The sequence below is a fragment of the Eublepharis macularius genome, chromosome 5, assembly GCF_028583425.1.
Source record: "Eublepharis macularius isolate TG4126 chromosome 5, MPM_Emac_v1.0, whole genome shotgun sequence".
NCBI classification, from domain to species: domain Eukaryota; kingdom Metazoa; phylum Chordata; class Lepidosauria; order Squamata; family Eublepharidae; genus Eublepharis; species Eublepharis macularius.
The window spans coordinates 27,719,567-27,744,321 of record NC_072794.1 but is presented as its reverse complement, the minus strand read 5'-3'; the positions used below and the strand labels follow the sequence as shown (position 1 = coordinate 27,744,321).

Sequence of the window (24,755 nt, the reverse complement as noted above, 5' to 3'; positions counted from 1 at the left end):
CTGTAACTAGCTGTGTACAGAACAGGCAGATGAAGAACAGGGAGGTTTTTGCCTCCCTTTTATTACAATGGCGTTGTCAATCTTTTCCTTTGCTGGTTTTCTTTGATGTTATGTTTTATATGTTACATGTTTTTTTAAATAAAATTTTAAAAACTTGCCAGCAGGTCAGCTTGGCAGATGGGTCTACTTTCCTCTGCTTCATTCTCAAAAGCAGCAATCTAGCAGGACAAGCTACTGGACAGAATACTCTGTTCTTTATGCGTTTGTTGCCAGTTTTTCCTCCAAGAACTTCAGAGCCGCTTGCCTACCATTCCCAGACAATCTCCCATTCAAACTGCTTACACTGTGAATTTCAATGGTAAAACTGCTTTGTGTGGCTTCAGCCCACTCTGTAAGCCAATGGTCTGGGCTTACATACTTCAATACTGGATAAAGGTGTGCTAGGTTTTGTATATTATCCTGCGTCACTGATGCGCCACTTGTAAATATCAAGAAAGCTGAAGTTAGACCAGACAAGGCCGTGCTGGTGTTGGTTTCTGCGTGGCTGATGGAAGCTGTAGTGGTGTTGCACAGTTCAAGAGGCAAGCATTTGCTCTCATACTCTGAAAATTCCTAGGCCACTTGCAGTACAATCCTATCGAGAGTTACTCCAGTCTAAGTCCATGTATTTTAATGGGCTTAGGGCCAAAGTAATTTTGCATACGATCAAATTTAGAAAATTCTTTAGACTTCATGGTAGGAGGGCCCATGTCTTTTGAGAAGGTGGCAAGAGCAGTAAGAAGCAAGGGCTGATGTCCATGCACACAAAAAAACCAGGCTTAACTAACTGAGATGATCACCTTTCCTGTAGATTTACGTTGAGTCACATGTGCAAAGGCTTCGTTTACCTGTAAAGAAATTCAAACAAGGCATTCAGGACTTCTGCAAGGATGGAAGGATCCATGTGCTTCCTCAGTGTTTCCACCACACAAAAGATGCAACAAATAATGGCCTCTCACTTTTGGGATGCTCTCCCTCCTCAAGGGACACCTGGCATCTACCTCCCTCTAGGCACTATGCCAATGCATGTCTCTTTACCTAGGCTTTTAACTAAGTGGTTTGATCCTTTTAAGATGTTTTATGGTGTGTTCCTACCCTGAGGACTTTTTCAATATTGTTTTAGACTGCTGTTTGTTTTATGTGCTTTATGCTTTTACACCCTGGCTTGCTTTTATTGGCATGCTCTTAACTATTTTATTGATTGGCATGATTTGTTTTTATTCCCTCCCCGATTTTGTTTTATGGTTTTAGTTGTGAGCTGCCTCAAGGAGGCATACAAAATTTTCTAGATAAATACATTCATAAACAGGTCACATTTAAGAATTTTCAGCAGGTCCAATTTTGACAGCATGGCTAGTAAGTTGCCTTTAGGGCAACCGGTTACATTCTGTAAACGTTGCAAGCTTGAGTTTGCTTGGTTTTATACTAAATGGGGATCCAAAAGTAAACAGAGACCCGACCCACTAGGACAGAGAAGCCAAAGGCCACCATATTGTTTCTAAGTTACTGGCCACCAACAGATAACGCAGGACCTAAGATTAGCTCTCAAAGTATTTCTGCAGATAGAAGAGATTTTCATCTGCAGAATATAAATTTCTTGCCTCCCCACTCCTACTGCAGCCCAGAATGCCAACCAAAATGCTGCCCCTGGAGGACAGGGGACCACTACGAATAGCTTAAAGGGGAAGTCAGAGGTCTGCAGCAGGAGGGGCACTTAAAGTAAACTGAGCCCCCCATCCTTCAAGTCACAGAAACACTCTGCTAGATCCAACCCTTGGAGATTTTTGGATACGGGGTCACAAAGCACCCAGGTTTGTGCAAGGTCAGAAACAAGCCCCCTACAGTAAACGAATGAACTGGCACAAAATCTCGTTAAATGTTCAGTTTGTTCATTTTTTTCTAAAGAATAAAAAGACTGTGATGATGAAAATCAAGACAGTGGCTAAGGAGAAGGAACAAGGAGACGTTTGTCCTGATTAATGGCAGGAGGTACGCTTGCACTTTCGGAACAAGACATGAACAGGAACCAGCGTGTTAATTGGGGACAATCAAGTGACAGATGGATCACGGAATAAACTACACACTGTACCAGCTCTCCATGTTAATTGTCAGTCACCGACAGTGCAAAAAAAAAATTATGCTAGCACAGAAGTCTTTCAATGAGAGAAACCCTTTTTAAAAAATATTTTATCCCTTATTTCCTTTGAATCCCACCCTTTCCACTCAAGTCGCTCAGGCTATGGTCCTCTCTCTTTTATCCTGGCAACAGCCTTCCGGAGCAGGTCTCTGAGGGTAAAGGAGAAACGACACCATCATTTATTCCAAGAGACACAGCAATCTGAATGTGGCCTCCTTTACAGCCCCTTCTGTCTCTGACGTAACTAGTTATAGAGGAGAATATATAGTAGCTGACGGTCGCTTTTAGCTTGGCAATGAACCTCATGCTCCAATCTAGAGAATTACTAATCATACCTGAGGTGCCCTAATGTTTACTTCGTGGCATCTGATGCTGGCCATCAGACACTGGACTGCCATGTCTCAGAAGTTCTGTATGTTTTTAAGCACCAGTAGGCACCTGGTTTGATTTCTTTTACACTCTATGTGAGTTTGCTTCTCACTCTTTGCTTACTTCTTCACAAAATGCCTTCTGTCGGTTTTTATACTTTTAAATCCTATTGATTAATTTTCAGCTGTCTGGCGGAGGAGGGCAAAGTTCCATGTGTTTGTACAAACGCAGAGAGCTCCCATCCATCTCATATGCATTTCAGCTCATTCTCAACTCAAGGCTTATATAGTAGGGAGAGCATTCTATATCTTAGTGGTGTATCTGGATTTCCAAACTTCTGAGTATGGCCAATGCAATTTTTCCAGATGTGGAGGGAATGGCCATCAGCTCTCTAAACTGCTCAGCCTTTTACAGGCGCCTGGAGGAACTCATCTGGATAACACATCCCCAATTTGGCTAAGGTCCAAACCTGCAGAACCAGAACTCTGTTAAGGTGCCATTAGTATAGGACCATAGCAGAGAGGATGAGTCACAGTGAATCTTTTTCCAGCGTACCATGACAAATGTGAATTAACAACGGCTAAGTGCTTACTCAGTGGAGACAAGGGACGTGTATACCTGACAGCCTGGGAAATGGAACGAGCTGTCTTGTGACGAAAATTAAGAAATGTTAATTGCATGTACTCCATCTGTCTTGTAAAACTGAAGAGGGCCCGTGTTTCACCAGCACCCGTGAAGTTGTTCCTGAAGGAAGTTGTAATTGAAATGGAGAATACCAGAATTGTCTAGATTCTTGAGACTTTAAGAAGTCCATCCCAACACAACAATGATGAGAGCATGCTATTTAACCCAACCCTGCAAGAGGTATAATAGTTCCAAACACTGTTTTCTTCTCGTGATGACTAAATCAAATATTCAAGAAAAGCACATAGTAGATTATCCTCCTAATGCATTAGAAAGAATGCTAATCTAGCATTCTTCACTCTGAAAGGGGGCGGGGGCGGAAGCAAGTACCAGCAATCCACAGTGGTATAGACTGTATCTCACGCTTATACAAAACTGTCAGTAGAACCTCTCCAGTGGAGGCAAGTTGTTTCAACGGAGGAAGCAAGAGCTTCCATTAACCCACCAGACAATTCCCAAACCACCTCATAGTTACCTCCTCCAGTTTGAACACTGCTCCTACATGAGGTTGGATTCGTCCCTCTTGACAATACCGAAGAGCAGAAGAGAGCGCAGAGGAAAAGACTGGGAAATCCTGGTCCCTGTACCGGCCCCAGTACAGTCCTAGGGCAGAGATGTTCTTCAGAAGCAGCAAGTTGGCTGGGATAGAAGGGATAGTTCCCCCAGCAAAACCAACCACCACGATCCTGCCTTCCCAAGCCAGGCTGGAAGATGGAGGCAGAAAATGAGAGGAAGATCAACAACTGGCGGCCTCATTGGACAATATTTTAACAAATGCTTTGTTCAAAACAATGCCAGTAAATAAGTTATGGGCTGTGTGTTGAACAGTAAGGGGCTCACAAGCCTAGGAGTTCTGGAACACATGGTTCTGATGAGATTATTTCCTTATTTATACACCACTTTTCTTACCAATCGGAACCCAAGTGGGTTTACAGTATTGTTATCTCTTCTTTTTTATCCTCACAACAACAACCCTGTGAGGTTAGTTAGGTTAAGAGAGTGATTGGCCCAAGGTCACCCAGTGAGCTTCCACCGCTGAGTAGGAATTGGAATCTGGGTGCCTCACTTCCTAGCTGGACACTAACCACTATACAAGGCAGGTAAAAGGGGGGAGGTTTGTGCCATGTGATCCCTAGGGTTGCCAGCTCCAAGTTGGGAAATTCCTGGAGATCTAGGGGGTGAAACCTGGAGAAAGTGGGGTTTGGGGAGGGAAAGAACCTTGGCATGGCATAATTCTATAGAGTCCACCCCCCAAAGTAGCCATTTTCTCCAAGTGAACTGATCTCTGTGGCCTGGAGACCAGTTGTAATTCCGGGAGATCTCCAGCCACTACCTGGAGGCTATATTAAGTGTACTATCACTATTAAGTGTACTATCTCTTTACATGAGCTCTGGTTACGATGACATGTGAAAAATATTTATGAATTTGTACTTACCTGCTTATTTCCTGTAAAGATGAAGTGATGAAATGTATTTCTGTACTTGCACATACTTGTTTTCACTTGCACTTTAGTAGTATCATTAACATTTGTTAAGAGAAAGTTAATGTGTATTGTGTTAATTACGGGGATTAAGATCTTTGTTGGCTACTCCCTGGAGGTTGGCAACCCTAGTGATCCCTGAACAAAGGATCAATCAATAGGAGGACTGATGCCATTTTGGATGCTGCTAACAAGATATGCAAATTAGGTAAAGGAATATGAAAACACTGGAAACTTTGAACATGGAATATAAACATGGATCTACTGATAGAACGGGCATTTTTGTGGGAAGGGAACTTATTCAGAGCACACATTCTGAGAAGAAACCTATTGCCTTTGATGGGAAAAGGAGTCCCAGGAAGCTAAAGGAGCGATAGGCTAAGACCGTGCCATGTGAACAAGCTTTCCAGGAGAAATAAAATTTGGGCCTAGCTCACCTATGCAATGCTTCCTTGAAGATGTCTCCACCGATGGTGTCAATAGCCACATCAACTCCCTTATAGGCTGTGAGCTTTTTCAGTTCCTCCCTCAGGCCAGCCCGGCTGTAATTCACACTCTGGGACGCCCCCTTCTGGAGAGCCAGATTGCATTTCCTGTCACTTCCTGCTGCGGCAATTACCTGAAGTTGCAAAAAACAATAACACTGAATTTTCTCTCAGCTGATGAGTTAAATAGGTTATGCTGTTCTGGATAGGGTAGCACCAGGCTTTCATAATCTGAACGTACTTCTGGACTTAGCCCTGCTGCTTGAGCGTGCACTTTCAGAACTTTGATCTGGTTCACACACTGTGGCTGTTCTGGAAAAGAATGATCCAGCCACAAACTTGTTATCATGCAGATTGGACTCCTGCAGCTGGGGCAGCAGCTGCAGAATGTCTGGAAATTTCAACTGGTCCATAACACCCACAAGGGTTCTAACTAGGAGACTACTTAGCACCAGTGACACGTCAACTGCACTGGCTGTTGATTTGCTTCCAAGTTCAATTCAAAGCGCAAGGATTGCCTTACAAAGCCCTGAACTAGTTAGGACTTTGAATACATGAAGCACCTTGCTTATATAATCTTCCCCATGAATTGAGATAAATTGCTTGAATCCTGCTGTGTGCGCCCATGCTTACAGAGATGAAGCTTAAATTCTACCTAAATGGTCGAAAGTCCTCCCTTTCCCAGGAAGCGGATCATGGCCCCTGAATATTGGCACTCCAAAGACCCATCAAAATCTCTTTATTCCAAAATCATTTGTTGTTTTTACATCCTGATTTGATGCTGTCTTAATCTGTTATGCTGGCTTTATTGTTGATCTGCAGCTCTATTTTTAATATCAGAACAGCGGGGTAGAACATTCCGAAATAAATGCTGAGTTACATCACATGATCCATTTACACTTACGCCTAATATAGAACTAATTATAGGCAAAAACATTTAAAACAATCTTTCTGAAGAGCAAACAACAAAATCACAGAACAAAATCATGGTATCTGCAAAGCTTAAATCGAAGGTGGTTGATTCTTGAGACTCCTATTACCATCACAATCATTTTCCCCAACAATCAGAGCTAAAAATGTTCTTTAGAAACAGCATTTATCAGGAATCTTGTGTGGTCTTCTTGTTCACCCTGACTGATCATTTGGAAGGTATCAGTACCACATCACTTGGAAGTGATCACTGATCACTTGGAAGGTATCAGTATCACATACCTTTGCCTTAAGGACACTGCTTGCAACATCCACAGTGGCGAGTCCTGTGGCACCAGCTGCTGCCGTAACCAAAACTGTCTCCCTGCAACAGACAGAAGCATCATTGACAAATCAGAACACAGAGAGCTACACAGAATGATGTTCTGTATCCCAAAATCAGGTGGTTTACAAATTTTGTCTGTACACAGCCCTCCACCGGGGTCACTGTAGCTTCATCCAAGAGCCCAGTTGTGTGTTACGCTCATCATGTCCAAAGTAGCCACTGGTAAGACCCAGATTAAAAAGATAATCTGTGCCTCTTGAGAATTCTGAGGCCTCTCCCAAGAAATATGCAGAGAAAACTGGAGGAGGGGGCAGAGCCCCAGCTCCATTTTTTCATCTGTTTATTTTTCTTTAGCAACTAGTTCCCCTTCTCACTATGTAGGGACAATTAGATGTCAATGAAACATAAGATAAGCAGAGGTAAACAATGAAATAAAGTGGATAGTAGCTCTATAAACCCCTCCAGCTTTCTCAGCGAGTTTGCAGCGGGAACTATAGAAGTCTCAACAGTAACAGTTTAGCTTATCAAAGGCTAATTTTCAATGTATAGCAGAAATAACCTTGGGAACCAAGATCAAGATAATCTAAACTATGGTATTCCCTGTTACTATGTATGGATGTGAAAGATGGATGGTGAAGAAAGCTGATAGGAAGAAAATTGATTCATTTGCAATGTGGTGCTGGAGGAGAGTTTTGTGGATACCACAGACAACCAAAAAGACAAATAAGTGGGTACTAGATCAAATCAAGCTTGAATTCTCCCTAGAAGTTAAAATGACAAAACTGAGGATATTGTACTTTGGTCACGTCCTAAGAAGACAAGATTCTCTGGAAAAGTCAGTAAAGCTTGGAAAACTGGAAGGCAGTAGGAAAAGAGGAAGACCTAAAATGAGATGGCTTGGCTCAATAAAAGAAGCCACGTCCCCCAGTTTGCAGGTTCTGAGCAAGTCTGTTAAGTCTTTGGAGGGCTTTCATTCATAGGGTCACCATCAGTTGGAGGAGACTGGATGGCACATACACAAACACAGCTGAAATAAATATTCCCATTTATCCAAGCATCTGATTATCTGAGGTTTGATTCCAAGATAATACAACATAGAGAAAGAACCTAATATGGCAACTGTTCGACCAAATGCTCTCAAGTCCTTCAATGAAAACTGTCACATTTCATGTAAATTTTGATTTAATGAAAGAGAAGCTGAAAACTTTATCCAACAGGCTCATAACACTTCGTTCCCTAACAAACCAATCCTAAACTCTTTTCCAATGAATGTCAGTGGAGCTTTCTGGCAAGCATTTGTGCTCCTGAAGGCCCATGTTCGGTATTATTCTTAAAACACAGCTGCCATTTTTGCAGATTGCTGTGTCTCAAATTCCCCTCTCTGCTAACATCTTGGAGAATGTTATCTGCTATCCTGATGTTGTCATGTTCCACATCTTCCCATCACCACTCCGCATCATTGGTTGACAAAAGGAAAAGCAAAATAATGAAGAATGACATAACTTGAGGAAAATTCTATGATGAAGGAAATGGAGGAAACAGCATGTTTCAACAGCAGCTGTACATTTAGGGCAGGGCTTTTTTTCAGCTGGAACGCAGTGGAATGGAGTTCCGGAACCTCTTGAAAATGGTCACATGGCTGGTGGCCCCGCCCCCTGATCTCCAGACAGAGGGGAGTTGAGATTGCCCTCCACACCGCTCAGCGGCGCGGAGGGCGATCTAAACTCCCCTCTGTCTGGAGATCAGGGGGCGCAGCCACCAGCCTTGTGACCATTTTCTCCTAGGGCAACCCACTGAGTTCCACCACCTCTTTTCCCAGAAAAAAAGCCCTGATTTAGGGTAATATCTAGTTTAGTATTAAGAGTTCCTTTAGCTCCCCAATTTCTTAACTCCTTTCCCAAATCTGATTATAGCAGAAAAAAATGCATCTCCTCCTAAATCAAAAGTTCTCAAAATAAGAGCTGAACAATGAAGGTATCAGGGAGCTCCAACTTGTTCCAATGGTATAAGCGGCCTCAGGAGTATTAATCAAAATGCTTCAGAGTGCAACAGAACCATAAAATCAGTTGTGCATGATTTGCACAGACAAGAACAGAAACACTTTCACACCAGTTGCTTGAATCTGAAACTGAATTTGACAATCCCCCTGTATAAAATGCACAACCATTTCTAATTTAGGAGATTCATACTTCATAGGACCATTTTCTCCTGTAAAGAACTTAATCCGTGATATCATTTGATACTTTCAGTTTTAGAAAAGTTTGTATGTGCAAAATTTATAGATCTGCTTTAGCTGTAGAACAGGAATGGAGTAGAAACTCAACTTTATTCATCAGCTACATTGATATACAAATTATTTTCCCAACTGTGATGTCTCAAGGCAGCCTCCTCCACTGGCCTCCTATGCAACAGAATATACTAGTTTGTTGACCAGTAAGAAACAGTCTTCATCGAAGTAATCTTGTGTTTTCCTCCCGTCACTTACCCTGGCTGTGTGTGAGCTCTATGTTCCAGGGCCAAAATGGCTGTCCCATAAGAGACGGGCAACACTGCAGCCTCTTCATAAGGAACTCCATGTGGAATTTTCCAGAGCAACTTCATAAAAGAAACAAAAATCATCAACCTCATTGAAGGGGGGGGGGGGGGAGACTATTTCATTACAGATGCCCTGCCAACCCCCTGTAAAAAAAAAACAATGTGCATTTATTTCTGACATTCCTAGATCACCTTTAGTTGCATATGGACTCGTTTAAAAACACAGCGTCATGAAAATATTTAAAAGCCAACAAGGTACCAATGCAGATCAAAATTCCAGAGCTGCAGGTTGTAGTTCTGAAAAGTACAAAAAGTTTAAAAAATAAAATGGGAGGCTAAAAAAACCTTCAGGAATTGTAGAAGCAGTGTCTATGGCTTGGATCCCACCTAGATTTCTGCATGCACGCATGGAGGGATAATTTTCACCACTCCCTCCAAAACAGTACTCCTAAGGGATGGAGGACCCCCAAGAATAGTTTAGGAGACTGGCAAATGTTTTAGCCTGGTGCCGAAGAAACATAAGGTAGGTGCTAGACAAGCCTCACAGGGGACAGCATAGTGAAAGTAAGGTGCGTAACAATGCCAACACTTCTTCCAGTGAAGTGAGTGATAAAGGATTATAACTTATTCTATTTGGAAAGTCATCACCCAGTTCACACTGCTGTGTCTGAAATTCCTAGAAGAGCTTTAGAAGAGGCAAAAGTATAGATAATACTAGGAAAAGTTTGATAAGATCCATAATTTTAGATCTTCCTCCTTGCAAACTATGTTTTGCAAAATAAGGAGCCAACCTAGGAAAATACACCTTCCTGTTTGGTTGTCATGGTTTAATGTAATCGCTGCATCCACACTAAAGCAAGATTAACCAGGGTTCTCAGCACATTTCAAAATCTGATTTTCAAACCATAGTGGAGGAAACTGGTCAATGTTAACCATGATCAGCTTCGTTACACGTGTAACATTAAAACATAGTTAAGGCAAATAAATGGAAGGAAGGAGGTTCATGTCAAAGAGAGAAAGCACACATGGCAGGAGACCTCATGCAGCATGATATCTGTTCCAGATCTCAAACACTGAGCATTTTCCCACAATCCGTTAAGTTGCAGATATCTGGCAAAAACATGCTCCAAGAATTGTACTGCAACAACAGAGTATACACCTATCAGGCGAGGGCAACTTTGTGACTGGTAGAATTAAGAGAGGGAATTCATGTGAATTTTCTTTAGATAGGGCAAAGGATCTGGTTAAACCGATGCATAAACCAGCTTTTGGCCAAGGAGCATAGAACTGGCAGTGCACTGAGGAAGGTTCCTCAAGAAGTTCTTGGTCCAAAGCAGAAGGGATAGCATAGCCTCAGAGGGTGGCTGGTTACGACGGTCATTGTTCCTCCACTGAGATTCTCCTCTAATAGCATAACCTTAACCTGGAGCCTATTATTTCCCCAAACCTTCTGTGTATGTGTTAGAGAGGGAAATTGATTGACACAGACAGACAACTGATCGGCTTCTCATCTTGCCAGGAGAGAACTGGAGAAACTGGCTCAACCACAGCCAGCTAGGTGAACATGCAATGTTTAACTGTAGTTAACGCAAACCACAATTTGCAACCCTGCAAACCAAGTTTCTATATCCTGGATTCCAGACATTAACCATGCGTTCCACAATCAGATGTAATGCTTAAAACATTGTTAAGCATTCAATATGCGGAGGACTACAGAAGAAGCTGTAATGTGTTGGAAATAACCTGACGTCATCTCCTCATGAGATCTTGGGATTTCTATTCTTACATAACTTTCCAACGACAAGAATTTGAAAGAGGAAATGTGCCTCCTTCTGTTAAGCATACTTTAAAATTACAACACTTCTCATTAAGGCAGGAGTGGGGGAAGTGTTCACTGAATTTGAGCAAGGGAAATAAGGACAGCACGGGCTTTTCTCCTAAGCGGCAGTCCCCACATCCCATTTTGGAGTTTCTCCCCAGTGATGGGGCTATACGAAAGAGGTAGTCGTGCTGTTTTCACACACAGCTCATAGCAGGAGACTTGGCAGAAGAAGAACTTGGTTAATTTGCGGGAGGACTTTTCATGAGGACTATATATGACATAAATAAATAAATACATTCTTTGATCAATTAATCAGCAACATGAGGACAGAACAATACTTTTGCATTTGTTTTTCTGAAAGCACCTACCTTTTGATCTGCAACGTACTCCTCAGCCAGAGCTTTGGTGTGAGCCACACCAATCACACGCTCCCCCTGTCCAAAAGTCATCATCAGACAACCGTTAGGATTAGATCAATCACTGCCTGCCTTTGTGAAATACTGCTACTTTCAAGCATCGGGTATGCTGCAATCAGCACATCAGGCCCCAGGATGCCACACAGACAGTACCTGTCCCTGCACTCATCAAAGCTAGTCCTAATACAGACCAGAGTAGAAGCCACAATTCAGGACAGACAACTCCATACTAGTTGGCGGTGGGAGAAAGCTTCTTCCTTATGGTACTACTTAAGTATCATATCCAGTTTGTGTAATAGAGGCTAAATCAGCAGTGTGGAAAGCTGTTAACTGGATCTAAAAAGGAGAAGGAGAAACCTCTGAAAGGAGAAAAGGCTGTGCTGAGCACAAGAGGTTATAAAAGTTTATAAAATAGTAATTGCTACACATATGCATGAAAGCAGAGCGTTGTGGATATAGCTTAAAAACAAGCGGGGGGGGGGGGAGGGGTATCCAACCATGCAAAAATGTGATGGCTCTTAAGTCTTTCAAAGAGAAAGGCAGCGATTTCTTCCAATTTCCCCCTCTGACTGTGGATCTCCACTTCCTAACAACAACAACATTCGATTCATATACCATCTTTCAAGGCAACTTAACACCCATTCAGAGTGGCTTAGAAAGTATGTTGTTATTATCCTCACGACAATCACCCTGTGAGGTGGGTGGGGCTGAGAGAGCTCTGAGGGAGCTGTGACTGACCCAAGGTCACCTGCTGGCTTCAAGTGGAGGAGTGGGGAATCAAATCTGGTTCACCAGATTAGAGTCCTGCCACTCTTAACCATTGCACCAAACTGGCACTCAGTCCCTTGGTTCCTGACGCTGTTCCTGAGAGTCTCCTTCACCTGCAAAATTAAAATTTCATTGTGCTTAGTGGACTGCAGTGGGAGGCGGATGCAGGAAAACCCTTCTCCTTAAAGTCCATGGACAGATGGATACATTCCAGTTATTTTTTCCCCTAACCAGATAAACTAAAACTATTAGCATACCAATAAGCAACTATATGAATGGCTCCTATTTTCCTCCTTGCCTATTTACGGGGCACTAACCACTCTACTTTTAAAGCTCAGCCCTTGTGCTCTCACCTCCTTCACACTGCTGACTTCCACTCCAGTCTCCAACACATCCCCTGAAAACTCCATTCCTGAAAGAGAAGACCATGGGTTGGAGTTTGCCACGGGGGTTGACAGCCACACCTGCACTTATACATGACAGAATTAAGCAGCATCAGTGATGGTCAAAAGCAGAAGTCAGGCTATGCCAAGAAAGTGGTGGCAGTTTTGACCAGGCAGTCTTGTCAGAGTGGTGGCAGTTTCTGACCAGGTGAAGCAGCAGGCAGAGTGCTAAACCGCCATGCTCCTTGGAGTAATGTAAGGCCTAAGATTAGCTAAAACGGCACCTTTAAATTGGTCCTTGCAAAGGTAACACAAATGCACAAGAGGAGCAGGAATTTCTAGGGGAGAATCAACAGGGGGAACACTTAAAACTGCTCCAGCTAATTTGAAAGTTCCCCTCAGGTTGTTTCTCCCTCAGGCAAGCTTACTTCCCAGGCAGGGTATTTGTAGGAAAGGAGCATCCCTTCCTTCCCACCAATTCTTCCTCTTCCCTGCTCCCACTTCACAAGGAAAAGGAAACCCATTTTTTTCCTTCTAACAGATCTGCTCGAAGAGTGGAGCTAGAACATTTCGAGTTCCTAACTCATGAAGCACGAACGCATGCATACGTGCACACACACATACACAATGTCTACTCACTGATGTTTTCACTTTGTTTTTATCAGCCCCAGACTATGAGTTCTTCTCATCTGGTCAGTTCCTCCTTCCTGTCCCCAGCCATAGAGAGGTTAAGGAAAGTGGAGGCTCATTGCAGGGCTTTTTTGGTGGAGGCTCCAATAATTTGAAATGGTAGCACAGCCTGTTTCCTTCATCCCTGCCGTTCATAAGCTGTATGAGGCTGTCCTATTTAGATGCACCTGTAGTTACATTGCAGTAGCTGATTTAGCTTAAGCTGTGGGTTCTGTTGTATTTTAAACTGCTTTGGGTCCCCACTGGAGAGAAAACTAGATGAATATATTTAGCTATTATTGGGTTTCCTGTGTAGATATACATTGTCCGGAGCAGCAATCACCTGCCCTGGCTTCGGCCCTGGTGCCAACACCCCAGCTGGGAGGGGACCCGGGTAAGCCCTCCCCAAGACCCTAGCAGCCCCAACACCAGCCTCGCTGGCCCACGTACGTGGTGGTGAGATGCCAGGGAGCCCGATCCTCAATGCCAGGAGGAGGCTGCCCGTCAACTGGGCTGCCCGTCAGCACAGCAGCAGGCCACCCATCAGCTGAGGCCCAAGATGGCATGGCAGCAGATGCCGCTGACATGGTGGGCCCAGTCGAGGTGGGAGACACAGGCAGAGCCACCCAAGGCCTCCTTCCTCTGCCACAGGGCCTGGAGCAAGCAGCCACGACACCACCTGACACAGCCCAACCAAACAGCGGGCTGGAGAGGCCAGCAGCTGCATCAGCCAGTGAGGATGGCCCAGGGAGGCCAGGCCCAAAGCCACCAGGCCAGGTGCAGTTGGGACGGAGGGCAGGATCTGCAGAGAGCCAGGATGGGAGCCAGGCTGCCATTGTACCAGGATCCAGGGAAAAGTAAGGGCCCCAAGCTGGGACATGGGGGCTAGGCCCGTCCTGTGGGTGTCAGCAGGTAAGGATGGTGGGAGACTAAGAGGCCAAACAAAGCACAGAGGCCGACTGGCTGCCCGGAAGGGGGGATGGTTGGAAGGGTGCTATAAAGGGAAGGGCTCCCAGTGAGGCTGGGCAGGAGCAAGCTGATGTGAAGTTACGAGCGAGTGGACAGTGTTTCACAGTCCAGCGGGCAGGAGGAACCAGGTGAAGTCACCCCCTCCCCTGCCCATTTCTGAGGCTTAGGGAGAGCGTCCCACCCACGCACCCAGGAAGACGGCTGAGGGCAGCAGTAAGGCGTCAGGCGGTGTGGCAGTTCACGTCCATGTGGATTTTATTGATAGGTTTTTTATATGCATAAGCTACACCCCCTGTGCACTTTGTGAAGACAACAATACTCTAGAAAGTTTTAAACAAATCAATCTATTTGCAGTGGAATTTTTAGCACAGTTACACCCCCACTGAAGTCACTGAGCTTATTGGGGTCTAGCTTTGTTAATCTATTATTGTGTCTGATAACCGTTTTAACGGCTTTGCTGGCATTCTGTCTTATATTTTGGCTCAGGTTCAAATCCCCATTTTGTCGTGGAAGCTTGTTGAGTGACCTTTGGCCAGTCACACACTTTCAGCCTAACCTACCCCAGAGTTGTTGTGTGGTTAAGACGGATGAAAGAAGAATGATGTACGCTGCTTTGGGTCTCCACTGGGGGAGAAAGGCAAGGCATAAATGAAGTTAGTAAGTAAGTAAACCATAGATTCTTCTCTCTTCCATCGATCTCTAGTTTGAACTATGAATAAAGCTTTCATTGGTTTCATGTTAATCATACAAAAGAGGAACCTGATAAGGATTTTTTTCTTCACTTGAATTAAGGAGGTTCAGTGTAAGTTTCGGTGGTCCTCAAATGCTAGATTTTTTTTTTTTTAAACCCTACTCACCTGGGGTGAATGGAAGGGAATGTTTATCTTGGTAAAGACCCTGACAAGCCAGTATATCCGCAAAATTTACTCCACAGTAACGGACACGAACTCTGACCTGAAAGACAATACGGATTATCACCAAACAGACAAACCGTTTGTAAAAAAGATGCTTATGCTTTTTACATCCGAGGAGGCATGAGCTAGGAGGAAATCCACAACGCACGTAGTCCAGTTCCCTTGCTAAAACAAGGATATCCTGTACAGTTGGGTTGTTCCACCGTGCGCTCATAAACTTAGAAGCTTAGCAGGCTGTTACTCTCCTTAGCACAGTATTGCAAAATAGCTACTCAGGGTTGCCAACAAGCCAGCACAAAAATATCCTGTCCTTTTAACGAGAGCTTAATGTGCGGAAATGAGCAGATGAAGCTTTTCGTGGCACGGAGAAAACAACATCACCTAGTAAATAACATCCCATTAAGCCTCAAGACAATTTTTCTCCAAGCAGTTGGCAGCCAAAGTTACTCAGCTGGTTGGCTGGGATAAGAATTATTTCCAGGTGGCTAGTCAGAGCAGCTTACATAAGCCAAACAGTAAGTGGTTCTTTGGGGGGTTTCCCCCAGGCTATTGAAACAAAACATATAGGCTATTGGGATATTAAGAAACACTGGGGGCTAGTAACTTTTATAGTGTTTTTTACATAACTGGCTTGTCCCACTAACTTCAGTTGGGTTTGCAGCACTACATCCTCAAAAAGCAGGGAACACTTTCCCAAGGCCTGTTGGAACTCTTCTTGTAAATCCAGAAGTTTTCACACCTTCCCCAGGGAGCTTGTTTTATTAGCCTGCAACCAAAAAACGATGACTACTGCATCTGGGCTGGAAATGAAAAGCTACAATAAAGTCAGCCATGACAAGAATGTGACAGCCACATGACCAGAGCACACAAAGAGTATTTATGTTCAAGAAATTCCCCACAGTTCTGTCACAAAAACAGCTGCTCTTGCGCACCCTGGTCCCGTGCATGTGTATGAGAAAGAAGTCTCTCCGCGTTCAATGAGGGCTTACTACCAGCTAAGCATGCATGAACAGGATTGCAGCCTCCGAGAGCAATGTGTTCCTGCCTTCCAATAGCATGCTAATACGTACTTATCAGGATTGCCAACTTTTTTTTACCAGCCCCTGCTCCTGTTTCTTGAACAGCAATTTAAACCTGCAGGCCTCCGTGTGTCCTTAAGGTCATGCAAAGCTTCACCAGCAAGAGAAAGCAAACCCAGCTGCTTTTCTTTCTGGTCAGTTGGCAACCACATGTATTAGTGGTTCAAAACTTGAGATCCAACTAGTGAGTTACCTTGGCTGCTGAGCTGTTTCTTACATCGTAGCTTAACTGAAACCTCCCCTCCTATGTGTTGTCATTTTCACACCCCATCCTCAGCAGATTTGGTAAGCAGTTTTTCCTGCGGGCAGCTAAAGAGTCATGCCCAAACTTAAATGAGGCCTTGTTCCAAAAGCCTGGTAGGGGTTCTCCTGACCCGATCTGCCTTCCCCATGGACCGATGGGGGCGTTATTTGCCCTTTCAGTGAACATGCTGCCCTCCAGTGGGACAAGTAACACCCCCTCGGGCTGTTTTGGCCCAGGAAAATGGCAAGCTGTCGGTCCTTCTCCCCTCACCCCATGGCCCCAAGCCAAATCAGGCCCTGCAGGGAAATAAGTTCACCGCAGCCACTATCTGGCTGCCCAGACCCAACTCAAGGACCAAGATCGCATCTAGTTCGAGGCCAAGACTGTAGATGTTTTGTCAAAAGTAGCCAGTGGCTGATTATGCGCACAATGGATAATGCACTTTCAATGCACTTAATCAATCGTTTGAGGTGGATTTTTTGTTCCGCGCACGAAAAAATCTGTTCCAAATCATCTATAAAGAGGATTGGAAGTGCATTATCCAACGTGTGCGGAATCACTCAGGATCTGATTAAAGCTTAGAATGTTGTTTTGAAAAATCATTTTTTTCCCCTGCCTACTTCTTTATCAGCAATTACTCATTCACACTGACACACACGCAAATATTTATTTGTTCCCCTCATGCTGTATTGATTTCAGCCAGGTATCTTTTCACAAGTCTAATGTTACAGGAGTAATTAACAACCCGAATGCTGTTGCAGCTGTCCAAGGCACAAACACCAGTACTGATGAGTTATCGCATGCTCGCAAAGAGTCAGTTTGTCATCACAGTTGCACAGGCCAAAAATTTAAACCAGCTGAGCTAAAGTCACTCTGGCCCTATGATCAGGTTACCCCTGAAGAACCCTCAAAGTATGGTTCCTCCAGACGCCAGCTGCAAAACTTAAAGAATGGGGTTAATTATAGCATAAGAAGGAGCCCCAATGGGGGAGGGAAGGATTTCCTTCTGTATTACATGGGACTTTTCATGTTAGCCCAGTATGAGCCAATTTCAGATGTGCTGCTTCCCCACAGAGATTCCCCCCGCTTTGTTTGCTTCTTACCTGTGTGTGTAATATGTGTATAATGCATTAATTTCTATGAGAATTGAGGCTTTGGGATTGGACCACAGTATGGTATTTGTCATATATTTAATTCCAAACTTGGGCCCAGAGTGTGGATCAAAAATTTGCATAATGGGGCCAGATACATAAAGGGGGGCCTGACCTGGATAGCCCAGGTAAGCCTGATCTCATCAAATCTCAGAAGCTAAGCAGGGTTGGCCTTGGTTAGTAATTGGATGAGAGACCTCCACCGAAGACCAGGGTTGCAGAGGCAGGCAATGGCAAACCACTCCTATACGTCTCTTGCCATGAAAACCCCACCAGGGGTCGCCATAAGTCAGCTTGAGGGCACCAGACACACAAAAACATGGAAATGGGAGATGTTTACATAAAAATCCCAAAAGTTTAGAAAATGGAGTGCCTGGGAATGACAGCAAGCAATTTCTTCTCCTTGTCAACACAGAGAGTTCAGCATAACGATCCTAAAATCTACCCATCTACACCCTTGAGTTACCCCCTGCTTCTTTCTCTGAATCTGCGGAAGCATCTCTAAGATTCTTCTTTAAGGACATCAAGTATTGCCACTTTTTTACCTCATGAGACTGCAAGGAAGAAGATGGGACATCCCTTACAACCAACGGCTTTGTCAGCTCAGTACAAAGAGCTGCCCGATAGGCCCTTGGATGCTGCAGGAAGTTGACGCCACTTAGAGAGATGGGACTTAGCGGTTCTTGGCCAAATCCATTCCTCCTGCAAAACAACAGTTAGTAGCAATGTTACATTGTCCTGCATTCTTGTTCTTAATTTTAAATAAAAGTGCCTTTCAACGGACGCACATCTGCTTGTGTAAAAATACACAAGTTTTTAAAGGGGCACAAACCTCATTGGCCTGAGGCAGACATAATGTAACCGAACCACGGTTAGGGGGGTTACTCTCTCCTTCCTTCTCTCACATTGATTTCACCTCATGCTTTCTCTGGTTAGCTTTAATTAGAGTACAGCACTGCATCTTCACCAGAGCTAACTGTGTTTGTTTGTTTGTTTGTTTAACCAGGATTTGTAAACCAGTTTCTAAACCATATTTAAAAGCGACCCCTAGTTCACACTGGTGCAGTTTTTCATGATCATGAAGGGAAGGTGAGATGGGATGTGTGAGCTCCAGGGCTTTTTTTCAGCCAGAACGTGGTGGAACGGAGTTCCGGCACCTCTTGAAAATGGTCACATGGCTGTTGGCCCCACCCCCTAATCTCCAGACAGAGGGGAGTTTAGATTGCCCTCTGCGCCATGTGACCATTTTCGCCGAGGGCGATTTAAACTTTTAAAAACTCCCCCCTTGTTCCAGCTGACCCAAAGTGACATCATTGTGTGGTCCTGAGTTCCACCACAGAGTTCCACCACCTCTTTTCCCAGAAAAAAAGCCCTGGTGAGCTCCATTGACTCATTCCAGTAGAGTTGCCGCCCACACACTGCTCAGCCGCCCACACACCACGTGAATTGCACTCAACACATTTATTCTGGCAAAAGTTTCTAAAGATAAAACCTTCCTTTATCAGATACATGACCTTGTCCTTAGTTGGTATATATGTGTAAACTTCTGCCAGTATTGTGAATCTGGTGAAGCTTATTGCTTATATACCTTTATATACAGGTACATATGAGCACTGGAGCCAATAGGCCATAAATGCAAGAGATCTCTGACATTTCTATGCAAAAATGTCACAGAACCTGTTGCATTTTGTGCCATTTCAGTCCCAGTGATAATTTTGGATAATTCCATGCATCTGATGAAGTGAAGCCTAGGAGTCTCTACCACAAGAAGTTCATTAGTCACTTTGTCTATCCAGAATATATATGGTGACAACACAATAACATGCATATGAAGCAGAAACCCAGCAAGAGCAACCACACTGCACGGGAGAGTTGCCACTGCCATCCAAGCATTTCCTTATTACAAGTTAGGAATCTGCTGTAACTAGAATGTGTGAGCTCCAGGGCTTTTTTCCAGCCAGAACGTGGTGGAACGTTCCTGCATATAAATAGCTACAGTGCCTGGAGGGTAGCATGAGCATGTCTGAGGATACTGCAATGGAGAGGTATTGCTGTCACCCCAGCCGCTCTCAAAGCGTATCCTCTTAAAGGAGGGTCTGCTACAGCTAGGGTGGCACTTACACTCTTCCGTAGGCAAACCAAACATTACACCGGAGTTCTGTTTACGGAGCTCCGTGTCTGTTCTATTTCCATATATGGAGCACTTAGTATTTTTTTGTTCTCTTTCAAATACGAAGCACATAGGATATATGGAACGACCAACATCATGTCTGGTTTGGTCCCATGTGTAACTTTTATTTGTTTGTTTGTTTGTTTAATTATTATGTTCGATTTTTAGTCCGCCCACCCTGCCGAGTGGGCTCAGGGCGGAGCACAACATTTTAATTTACATAAAAACACATAAAAGCCGATAAAACATTACAATAAAATTTAAAACACTACATACAATAAAAACTTCTCAGATGGCGATGGACAAGTTACTTCATTTCAGACATGGCCCATATATTCATATCTATAAATATAGGGCAGCGGACGGATCTTTTCAAGTCAAGTCAAGTATGGCCGGCGGGGGCCCAGCCTGGCCTCCGTCATATGCCTGGCGGAACATCTCTGTCTTACAGGCCCGGTGGAAGGATAATAAATCCTGCCGGGCCCTGGTTTCATCAGACAGAGAGTTCCACCAGGCCGGTGCCAGGACCAGCCAGGTTTTACAAGTAAACAGCATTTTTTAAAAACCTGCTTAGAGTAACCTATCAGGCATCAACTAGAGGCCATCCCTTTTCTAGTTTCAGGAAGATAGCCATGCAATAGAATAGAAGGATTTGAGTCCAATGGCACCATAGAGACCAACGAAGATTTTTCAAGGGTATAAGCTTTTGAGAATCAAAACTCCCTTCCTTAAAAAAATCTTGTTGGTCTCTAAGGTGTCACTGGACTCAGATCCTCCTTTTCTAGTGTAACCATCACACTGTGGAATGTGTGAGGTTGGGTGCTCTCTCTAGAAATTTTCAGGAGGTGTTGCAAAGCCAGCTTGTTTGCCAAGGCTTTCAGTAGGGTACAGACTTCAGTTAGCTTTTCAGGGGGAGTTTTATTATAGTCTGTATGTTTTTAATTTGTGATCTGTAGGCTGTCCTGTGCCACAAGGAAAGGTGGGATATGAATAAACAAAGGAAAAAACGAAGACAACTTTTACCTACCTTGTATTAATTCATGTCTAGCCTGCCCAGACCAGAGCAGCAAACTCAAAAAAGGGAATTATAGCCATTTGTCCTGCAAAGGTGCGAAAAGCAGCAGCCACTAAAACGCCGCTTTCTACATAAAGGCAGAATGTCTATGGGCGAGTGCAACACTACGCAGAAACATCTTAAGCCCAGTCTATGCATGCAGCAGAATGAGGTGGTACAATGGGCTCCTCTTACGCAAAAACTCCCTGCAGTAGGGTTGCCAGGTCTCCTTACCCTCTCAGAGGGAGGTGGGAGACCCGGCACTTCCTTTAAAAAGTCTCCTCACATGCGTGCAAAGCATGCGCATACGCTCCCGGTCTGCACTAAAACGCCGCTTTCTACATAAAGGCAGAATGTCTATGGGCGAGTGCAACACTACGCAGAAACATCTTAAGCCCAGTCTATGCATGCAGCAGAATGAGGTGGTACAATGGGCTCCTCTTACGCAAAAACTCCCTGCAGTAGGGTTGCCAGGTCTCCTTACCCTCTCAGAGGGAGGTGGGAGACCCGGCACTTCCTTTAAAAAGTCTCCTCACATGCGTGCAAAGCATGCGCATACGCTCCCGGTCTGCACAATGACATCACTTCTGGGAAGTGATATCATTGTCCAGGCCAAGTGTCGCCCTGGGAGTGCTCCCGTGCTCCACAGGGGCCTGAATCAGGCCCAAATCTGCCCGAATTGGGCCACTGCAGTGCACAGGAGCGCACAGCTTGCCCTGGGAGTGCCCCATGTGCCCCGAGAGACATGTCCCCCCCCCACTGGCCAGGTAGGCAGGGGTGGAGGGTGAGTGTGGAGAATCCCCCGCCCCCAGCGGGCCACTGGCAACCCTATCTTGCAGCTATATACAAAAGTAAGCTTCCAGCATAGCTGTTTGCATACTGTACTAGTTTTCCACAGACAATGTGGATTCCACAAGCGATGTGGAAGGAATTTTTAAAAAGCAATCTGAAATGCCCTCAGCACGGCTACTTCTGCAAGCTAGGCCTTTGTTTGGAGTCCATGGGCACAACTTGGCTCACATAAGGGTCCAAGAGTTCAATCTGGGGAAGGAAGCTGTAAGCAGGGTGGCCAACAATCTGATGCCCTGCCCCCTCTAACAGAGGCTTAATGAGATGTTATTTACCAGATGGCTTTATTTACCTCTGTGCCATGAACAATTTCAACTGCTCATTTCCACACATTAAGCCTCAGACAGGATGTGTTTTCTCCTGCTGGTTGGCAACCTCAGCTGTAAACTTTAAACAACAAAGGAGAGTCAAGCCTGATTTATACATGCAGAAGAATAAGGAAGAATCCTGATGCAGTTGAAATGGAAGACGCCAAGCACAGACAACCACATTTGCCAGCATAGTGCAAGTGCGTCAGATTCAAATCTGGGAGGCTCTCCAGGCAAGACATCTTACCTGAGTAGGACCAAGTGAAAGATCTGACACCTGTTCTCCCATTGTGGAGACACATGCACTGCAAGGGAGACAGAGTACACTATAAGATCACACAGAAAGCAAGTCACTTGAGCGTCCCTATGTAAGATGTCTTGTGTGGAGAGGCTCTGGGAGATACGGGTTCAAATCCCCACTCTTCCGTTGGGAAACTGCTGGGCCAGCGAGATTTTAGATGAAATGGAGGAGAATGGACTTACAGAATGATGTAAGTTGCGGTGAGTCCCCATTGGAGGACTCATTCATGAAATGAACGAACAAACATAAATAAATAATGCCCCTGCACCTAAAAGCTCGCTGCAAAATAACAAGTAATAATAATTTTTAAAAACCAGAACATCAGCAAGAGAGGTTCTAGTTTGACTCTTTGCAGGAGGGGATTTGGTCAGGGGAAAAAGAGCGCTGAACAAATTAGACCGAGATGGGGGGGGGGGGGAGAAAACCTGATCCTGAATATAGTTTATATTGTATAAGATCTACCAATCTGATAGCATATTAGAAAGTTAACTTTTAAGAAAAATTGCAGCAGGAAGGGAATACAAGACATGTAGTGTAGCGTTTGTTGTTTGTATGTTGCTCTTCCCTTTTCCCCAGCCCCTCTTCCCTTTTTTGTTTCTTTCCCCCTTGTATTTTTGTAGTCTTTTGTAGTTTTTTATGTTAGATATTAAAAATAAAAAAAAATTCAAAAAAACCCCCAACAAATTACTCCCTCGCCTGGCCCGGGCTACCACCACCACCTCACTGCGTTTGCCCCGTGTAGACGCACAAGCTGCGCAGACGGAACCAGCGGGGAGGCGACGGGACTAGGCGACCCAAGACTTCCCCACGCAGGTCCAGAAGAGGAAATGCGAAAGTCCGGCCGCGGCGAAGCTGATTGAGCAGCAGATGGAAACCGGCAGGGCTAAGATCGCGGAAGGAAAGCAAAGCAAGCGGGAGATTTTTGCGGTCGCACCTGCAGCTTTCCACCCGGGCCGCGCTCCTGACACCCGCCTGCCAGCGCAGCCCCAGCCGTGCGCCTGCTCTCGCCATGCCCCCCCCAGGGGGAAGAAACTGCGCCCGCTTTTGGCCGCCTCGCCAGGCCGGCTCTCCTCCGATTTCTCCCAAAGCGAAGCTCCGCCTTTGGGACGCGCCCCCGAGGCGGAGTTTTTCCCGAGGACGGAAGGAAATGCTGCCCCCGCCGCGGCTTCTCAGTTCTCGGAAAGGGGAAGCGTGTGCGAGGGCTGAAGTTTGCAAAAGTCTTTGAAATCCGGGGGAATGCCACATGCAAGGGGGTGGGGGAGCGAGAAGGCTGCGGCCGCCAGCAGTGAGAGGGGAATTAACGGTGCTCCTGCTTGCCAGCCCAAGCCACGGAGGACGAGGCTCCTTTAATGGAGACAGATGTGCAGCGCGGCTTGGAAGTGGAGTAAACGCTTTAATGTGAAGCATTACTTCCGCTTGGGCACTAGAGGGACCAAAAGACCATTTACAAAACAGGAATTGCAAGAGAGGATCTTCACTTGTTAGCTGAAGTGCAAGATTCGGGTCCAATAGCACCTTTAAAGACCAATTAGATTTCCAGGGCGTGAGCTTTCGAGAGTCAGAACAGAAGTAGCAGTAGAAAAGAGCAAGAGTCCGGTTGCACCTGTAAGGCTAACATTTGTGGTAGGGTATGAGCTCTCGTGAGTCACAGCTCACTTCATACCCTACCACAAATTTTGTTAGTCTTATAGGTGCTACTGGACTCTTGCTCTTTTCTGCTGCTACAGACAGACCAACATGGCTACCTATCCTGATCTATTTAGAACTAGAACTATGTAGTATTTTGTCCAGCCAGAAGGTGGGAGGGGTAACTAAAGTTAAGGGTGTAAGCCGGTATAATAATACTATAATTAGCTTGATAGAGTTGGGGTGTGAAAGTAGAAAATCAGCATCTATAGTGAGAGAAGAATCCCATGTTCCTACTAAGTCCGGGGGGGGTCCATTGTTCCGAATTTGCAAATAAAAATAAAACCCTACATGCTTCTACTTCTAAATGTATCTGAAGAAGTGAGCATTGACTCTTGCAAGCTCATACCCTGAAAATCTAGTTGGTCTTTAAAGTGCTCCTGGACCCAAATCTTGCTCTTTGCAGACCAACACAGCAAGCTAGCTAGCTATTAGCTGAAGTGTGCATCACCCCTGAAATATATTTTCATCTCATGCTCTAATGTGTCTGCAGTACACCAAACTTTGGAGCTCCTAAACCCAGCACAAAGGACCAAGAAGGGCCATCCATTTGGGACTGTGCTTCATAGTAAGGTGCTCCTGGGGCCCTGTTTAATTTGGCTGTTGCGTTGTACATTTAGCTTAGCAAAGGCTGGCCTAGTGTCCCATGTTGATGGTGATTTTAGCCTAGTGCTTTCAAATAAATTATCTTCCAGAGTCTAATCCTACATTGCTTTTTGCAGTGTAAAGCAGCAATATAAATAACATTAAAAAGAGTCCAGTAGCACCTTTAAGACTAACCAACTTTATTGTAGCATAAGCTTTCGAGAATCACAGTTCTCTTTGTCAGACATTGTACAGGCAACAGGAAGCTAGTACATGCAAGCACTTGAAGTGGTTCAAATGTATACATGTCCGTACAGGAACCAATTCACCCATCACATTTTTTTTAAATCCATACATCATTGATATTTTAAAAGTGTATATCTAAAACCATAATATCTAATT

The 24,755-nt window shown here is 44.7% G+C and overlaps 1 protein-coding gene across 1 annotated transcript; it reads right to left on the bottom strand.

Moving 5' to 3' along the window:
- Nucleotides 1–302: 302 nt before the first annotated feature.
- Nucleotides 303–23,168, bottom strand: LOC129331192 (quinone oxidoreductase-like protein 2). The gene is made up of 10 exons (XM_054981602.1): nt 23,017–23,168; nt 17,946–18,102; nt 14,870–14,966; nt 12,345–12,403; nt 11,176–11,241; nt 8,936–9,045; nt 6,408–6,489; nt 5,148–5,329; nt 3,705–3,933; nt 303–887 (listed from the first exon to the last, which is right to left on the bottom strand). The coding sequence occupies exons 1-10, from the start codon at nt 23,091–23,093 to the stop codon at nt 819–821; spliced, it is 1,128 nt and encodes a 375-aa protein (XP_054837577.1). The 5' UTR covers nt 23,094–23,168; the 3' UTR covers nt 303–818.
- Nucleotides 23,169–24,755: the final 1,587 nt, after the last annotated feature.

What these genes read in the sequence shown, in the direction of transcription:
- LOC129331192 (XM_054981602.1), bottom strand. Translation starts at nt 23,093, where the DNA reads ATGGCGAGAGCAGGCGCACGGCTGGGGCTGCGCTGGCAGGCGGGTGTC. An exon ending in AGAGCTCACACACAGCCAGG is followed by an intron (nt 6,490 to 8,935) that starts GTAAGTGACGGG and finishes TGTCTGTTGCAG; the next exon opens with GGAGACAGTTTTGGTTACGG. An exon ending in CAGTGTTCAAACTGGAGGAG is followed by an intron (nt 888 to 3,704) that starts GTAACTATGAGG and finishes ATTTCTTTACAG; the next exon opens with GTAAACGAAGCCTTTGCACA.